This window comes from Schistocerca serialis, chromosome 7 (assembly GCF_023864345.2).
Source record: "Schistocerca serialis cubense isolate TAMUIC-IGC-003099 chromosome 7, iqSchSeri2.2, whole genome shotgun sequence".
Classification (NCBI taxonomy): Eukaryota; Metazoa; Arthropoda; class Insecta; order Orthoptera; family Acrididae; genus Schistocerca; species Schistocerca serialis.
The window spans coordinates 374,432,532-374,439,508 of NC_064644.1; the positions used below are offsets into that span (position 1 = coordinate 374,432,532).

A 6,977-nucleotide genomic window follows, 5' to 3' on the forward strand; every position below is an offset into this window, starting at 1 on the left:
TTGAGTACAAATGCTTATATGTATCTTAAGACAAATTATTTCATTAAAAAGAATTCCATTCCTGCCATACAACAGAGTGTAATGTCAATATCCACACACACTGAAGAGGCATAAATGTCTATCTACAAGCTAATAAAATATGACAAAAGGTAATAAATCTTTGAACAAATGGAATTTTCGTGAGAAGTGAAAACTGTTATTTATTTAACATAAATATTTCAAACAGTGAATCGATGTTATGAAAATAGTTTGCTACTCATCATGTAGAAGAGACGTTCAGCAAGCCGGCATGACAGAGAGACCACAATATCTGCTATACATCTGAGCTTTCAGCCAAAAGATCTTCTAAAGTAGAAGACACACACACACACACACACACACACACACACACACACACACACAAAAAAAAAAAAAAAGCAGAATTCACACACACGATCAGTCTCTGGCCACTGGATTTTCCATTGTTTAACTTTAAACAGTGATTCTGGTATTTCTAGTATTGTCAAATGTTCTTAAAAGTAATTATGACAAAATGAGAATGACAGATAAAAATGAGAAGAATGATGCGAAACCAAAAAAATTATCTTCAACAGAATACTTAATTTTATGTAAAATGAAGGTGGAGGGGGAAGATAGGAAAGGAATTATTGATGTCAGCTGCATTGGGACTTATGCAGAATCAGCAGCGACAAGTGAAAATGTGTGCCAGACCAGGATTTCTTGCTTACGAGGCAGAAGTGTTAACCACTGAACCACTTGGACACAGTGTGTATCGCAATTGTGTGGGCTATCTCAGCACACCTCCCTGCCGACCCACACGCACACCTAGTGCCATCTATCTGCATTCCCCGTCTGTACTCTCCACAGTCGCTAATTTTAGATTCCCACTTGAGGTCTAACATGAATGTGCATCCACATTGAAGGGTGGATGCGTTGCCCACTGTGGTGAATCAGTTATTGGAATGTGTGGTGTGTGTGTTCTTCTGCACATCTGCAAGAACAGACACCAAGCATTTGTATAACATACTTGATTTCCCCCCCCCCCCCCCCCCCCCTCTCTCTCTTGAAAGTACAGATCATCCTTCTTTAGTTTTGTGTATTTTTGTTGCTAACCAAGAAGTTACTTACCATTGCTATCTATCATTCCTTCTAATTACCCTCTTCTTTTTGCTATTCACCTGTCTTTCCATTAAAATTTTGCTACAGCATCCAATAACATGTTGTATCACCATTGACATGACTTACTATTTAGACATAATTTACACAGAAAGCAGCTTACATACCAATAAAAGTGACAGTGTACCATACAAGTTTTTCTACATGTTTATGAGGTGGGAAGAATATTTTCAAAATTGAAGAAAATTTAACTATTTCATGCTGTACATTTTATTTTACTGCAAAATACCATCAGGCTTATGTTTTAACACATTTTTCTTATACAACGTATCAAAAGAACACAAGAAATTAATATACTGTAAATGCAGAACTCACTGGTATAATTGAAAATCACATCCACATGATTGTAAATCTGTCATCACTACTCACAAGCTTTCAATCTGTCTTCAATGAAGTCTATCACATAACGTTGTCTAATGGTGTCAATTTCCATTTGCTGCGCGTATGTGCGTTTCATCTTCTCTTGCCTAACTAGGGTGGTGAAGATGCATGGCAACCTAAAATCAAACTGTTTTATGTTATCTAGCGTAAGTCTGTCCACTAGTTCCAATGATTCTGGCATCTTAACATTATTCGTCTTGAGAACAGGAACGGCTTTCATTTCACCGATGCTTTTTGGACAAAGAACTGTATCCCTTACTAAATGACAACAAAACTCATCTGATATAAACTTCTCACTTACATAAAATAAGATTTTTGTACTTCTCAGTTTGCAGTCCTCAAAAGCAAAAAATTGATCCATTCCTAACCCAGCAGAGTCCCATATCACATGACCCACAAGCTTATGTTTATCATACAACTCCTTCTTAAGAGAGGCAGCTTCATCATAATCATCATGTACACAAACTACACAATAGTCATACTGTTCAGGAATGGAAAATGGATGGGTTTCATTGACCGCTTCATTTATATATCGAGGAAGCAGGTCCACTGGCACTGAATTCAATGATTTACTTTTCTCAAGTAAAATTTCTTTCAGAAACATCTCCAGTTTTTCATGTGGCCATGTTAAAAGTTCAGGGGCTTTTAGTTCAGGAACATCTGGAGTGGGACTGTCAGGTGGCTCTACTGGAACATTCACATCAGGAACATACTCAGAGAGGTACTTCTTCTTGCCTTTCCTCTTCAGACCAAAGAAAAATTTCTTAATTTCTTTATTATTTCCTGCTTTTTGTGGAGTATTCAGTACAATGTATCCTCTGAGCATTGTGTTGTTACTTTCCCTCTCTAATTAGACATAGCCACCTGCAATAGAAAATCAATATGAGTCTTACTAACGTACTGCAACACCGGGAGGATATTACTAACACAGAATGCACAACACTATAGTATGGCTCAACTTTACCATGTTATAACCTGATATTACGAGCGTGTAGAAATGTTGTGTCTTCGCTGGATATTTTTCTGTCTCAAATTGTTACCAAAAAGTGATTCAACCCAGTATTTATTAAAGAGCAACAATGTTCAAAGAAGCACTAAATGTTATGAACATGGATATAAAACAGAACTTTTAGAAATATTTATGTACACAAGAATTTTATTATACAAAACAAGCTGTTCATACAAAAAATTATAGAACAAAATTACACAGTTTATACTACAAATGTGGTGGTACTGTACAAATTTCTATTTTCACATAAACATGACATAAAACTATTACAATGAAAACTAGACAAAGCAACAGCCCCTTATACAAAAGAAGCAAAGTATTTTATATTTTAATTTCGTCTGTGGTACTCACATTAAAAAATGTATGAACAAAGGGAAAGTAAACACTGGCAGCAATGTTTGACTCAAATACACTCACGATAATTTTTTGTGATAGTATTCTGAAGAGTCCCTACATTGGATTCGAAACAAAGAAAACGATTAGGATACCCCATGTAGTCTGATAACTTGAAACATCATCAGACACACAATCTCAATACAGTTTTACAACAAACACAATTAACTTGCATTTAGTCAGAAGGGGTGCACCACTGGCAACATATCAACGAAATGGTGACCGTAGGTAACTTTGTGATGATCCCGCTGCGTTTATAAGCACATGAAGAGAGGACTCTATGTGAAATATGAAATAAAGAGGAAAATAAATAATAATAAAAAACCCTACTACTTTAACGTACATATGAAGCAATAGAAAATCTACTAACCACTTTATTTTAAACATTCCTTGAAATGTAGAATCCATGTCACAATGAATTTTCACTATAATTCAATACTTTGTTAACTGGTAAAAGCATGTAGGTATCTGAACATGACCTGAAGACAAAAACCAAAACAGTACATTTATATTACACTCTAGTACGGTTATTACAGACTCCTCTTTCCTTAACGTTTAGCTCTCTTGGATTATCAAGTCACTGGAGGCAAATATTGACTAATATTCAACAGATTCAAGAGAACAAGTTACCTTCAGTAATTGCTCAAAATGCTCTAAGAATGATTTGTAAGAAACTAAGGTGTGACCAAGTTATAACACATGACAACAGTTGCTATAATGGACCGGACTCTGATTCAGTGTCTTCAACCTCAAAAATAATCCACTCATACAATTATTATTAAGTGCAACGGTGTATGCAAGTATCTGCACATATGCTCAATACAACTTTAAACTTGAGACATGTCACCTGGGCAAAAACTATTTTTGTTACTTTATAAAAAGACTGATAAACTTATTTTGAAGTTTAAATCATTTATACAGTAGTGGAAACTAATGAGCAACACATTACAGAAAAAGGTCATTATGTTCCCTGCCTTAACCATCCAGGGTGAAAGGAGGATCCAACAAATTAATATAATTAAAAAAATATAATAATAATAATAATAAATCTCAGTGAAGCAAAAGTTAATAAGAAACTCTTGAATTCATGATCAATCTGTACAAGGTAATAATGCATCTAAGTACACAATAATACTTTCTATGGAGCCAAATAGCAATCATCAGAATGAGCAAGAAGAAGCATTTCCAATCAACGAGCAATGTGGGAGGTTGAGAGGAGTATGCTAACAATGGTGTTATTGGTGTAATATCATTTTAAACAATTGCTGGGCATGAATATAAGAGTCATTCTCTTGTGCATATGGTAATACTTAAAGCAATCATTTCCTTCAACTACTCACTCTTGCAACACAATGCAACCTCATAGTGAATGTGGAAGTGCGAAAAAAGCTTGTATGAAACCTTATACAAAACAACAAATGACTTACACAAAACAAGTTTACAAATTCAAATGATACAAAACATCCACTGGCTTTAAAAACTGGCAAGATCTATTCACTGCTGATGCATTTCAGTTACTGCTGCAAATTTACGATAAATCTACATCACAGCCACATACCAAAATGTTTTTTAGTGCCAAAACATTTTGTTCTGGCAAATATCTCTACCCCACACCATTTTACAGTATCTCATTAAAAAATCACAAAACATAAGAGCCTCATTCACAAAAACTTTTTGTGGGGATAAGGGAATAATGGTCTACATTACTCAATTAATGAATCTTGACACTTATAAATAAGTCAATGCACTAGAATGAATTATGAATATTCACATGTCTTATTACCAACTTGTTTTGGCATATGGTATTGCTTTGTCTATCATTGTTCCCTTATGTTTGCTGTTGTTATCATAAACACACATCTTGAAAACCAGGAGATGCACTGTTTAGCATGTAAACATAAATGGATAATCTCTTCTTCAGAAACACTATATCAGACTCATTCACTTTCAGAAAAACTGTCTGAATCACTGTCATTCATTATGGCATCACCTGTGGTACCTCCAGAGTATGACACTGGTGGATTTATGGTCAAATTCACAGTAACTTTATTTCCCACATGCACTGCTGAGGAACTCGTGATGCTCACATTTGTTGCAGGTAGTGGACTGGACTGTGATACTACTTGCATTATACATGTCCGCGCTTCATCATCCATCGGCAAGGAAGCAAGGGTATCTGCTATGGTGTCACCTGTGGGCTGTTCATTCCCAGCATTCACGTTTGAGGAAACTTCTGGCAAAATGCTGGTACTGGTGTGTACATCAATTGCTGAATGGGCATTCTCAATTTGTTGCGTTTCTGATGTTGAGTTCTGTAATTGTTTCTTTTGAATGAAATCACTCACACTAAGTCGCAGCTGTTCACGGAATGCTAACCTTCGTTCTTCATCATTCAGTCTATCTAAACATTTTCTTTTTTCTCTGAGAGGTAAGGTATATGTTGTATTTACACTTTGTCGCAACGCTACTTTCGATTTAGGATGCAGACCTGCTATACCTGAGAGGGGTAGTGGAATGTAGTTAGGAATACCATTTGGGAATATTGGTACACATTTTTCTCGGTGGGCTTGAACGCTGGACATCAATGACTGAAAAACGGCTCCACTCTGGATGCGGCGATAGAACTGGCTTGCATTAAAATTGTCTGTTAAGTAAAACAGCACTTTGCTGCTCCTCGACATCATAAATTCAAAACAGGAAAATATGTCTGCACCCGCACGATAAAAGCCATCATGAACCATACATCCTGTTAAGTCGAAAGTGCGGCACAAGTAATGCTTCAGTTCGTCCGCTGAATCATAGTCCTCTTCGTCTGCTATAATGCAAAAGTCGTAATACGACGGAAACTCCCTGCAAATTTTTTCGGCTAAGCTACAAATTATAGTTCGCAATTCATTATCCGTCAGGCCTTCAGCACGGTAAATGTCAATATCTGCGTCATTTGCATACTCACAGATCACTTCAATCGGAGTTTCGTTCACATTCTTGTTCTCTTCATTATTGCATACCTTCCCTGAATTAGGAGAGTCAACTGTAGACTTCACGTTCGCGGAACTATTATCCTTGTTGGCACATGCATCTATATCTTCAATACTTGCCGCATGTATGTGTTCTTTGTCCGATTGTTCAGTAACGCCGATAAGTTTCTGAGGATCAGATACTCGTTCTTGCCTTCCTTTACGCTGTTTCCTCCATGTCTTCCAAGCGCTGCGGAGCTTCCCTAAAAGCTCTGCCATTTCTTGTATTGTCGCCGCCCTGACACCTGTTGATTATGCAAACTTTACAAAACTACGGAAACTCTTTATGACTTACCTCCATAATAGGAGCAAGTTAAAAATCTGTTTGTTATAAATACAGAAGCACAAAACTGAAGATTTCCACTTTCTTCGTGTTACACGTACGTTTATTAGCACGACGAATGTCAGATTTCTCTCACATACTCAAAGACAATGCTTGTTGCGCTTACGTCAAACCTGCGTCAAACTGCTACAGAGAGTGTCTTTGGTGAATTTTATGGTCACGTTATTTCCTCATTTTTTTTTTTTTTTTAAACTGCGCAGTGCTACTCACTCCTCAATTACCTACAAATTAACAGTGTACTTCTGTGACAACATTAATGGGATAGATGTGATATATCTAACTTTTTGAACTCATAGCCAATGTTTAAGCATTTCTCTTCGTCGGCAGAACTATAGTACATTGCATATTTTATTTCCACAGAAATATTTCGATATTTCTCAAGATTAGGCTGACATACGCAGAAAAACAAATATTTTCTCAATGTTTGTTCCGATTCCTTCTGCAGGTGTTGTTGATTTAGACAACATAACGCTCTGGATCTGCCTATTTTGAGAAGCCCATGATTCTGCAAAAACTTTGCAAATGTTGTTATTTTTATCGTATACTCTCCTTGTTTGACTTTTCCTTGGTGTCTGGATTCCCTAGCTATGAACTAGCAACAATCGAGACCTCTGATCACTAGTGTTCGTTTCCAGTTGATAACAAACTTAAGCAAGCA

The 6,977-nt window shown here is 36.4% G+C and overlaps 1 protein-coding gene across 1 annotated transcript; it reads right to left on the reverse strand.

Moving 5' to 3' along the window:
- Positions 1-1,370: 1,370 nt before the first annotated feature.
- LOC126412490 (uncharacterized) lies at positions 1,371-6,443 on the reverse strand. The gene is made up of 4 exons (XM_050082111.1): positions 6,361-6,443; positions 4,743-6,221; positions 3,330-3,438; positions 1,371-2,421 (listed from the first exon to the last, which is right to left on the reverse strand). The coding sequence occupies exon 2, from the start codon at positions 6,193-6,195 to the stop codon at positions 4,897-4,899; it is 1,299 nt and encodes a 432-aa protein (XP_049938068.1). The 5' UTR covers positions 6,196-6,221; positions 6,361-6,443; the 3' UTR covers positions 1,371-2,421; positions 3,330-3,438; positions 4,743-4,896.
- Positions 6,444-6,977: the final 534 nt, after the last annotated feature.

Excerpts from the sequence above, each read along its gene's own strand:
- LOC126412490 (XM_050082111.1), bottom strand. The coding sequence starts at position 6,195 with ATGGCAGAGCTTTTAGGGAAGCTCCGCAGCGCTTGGAAGACATGGAGG.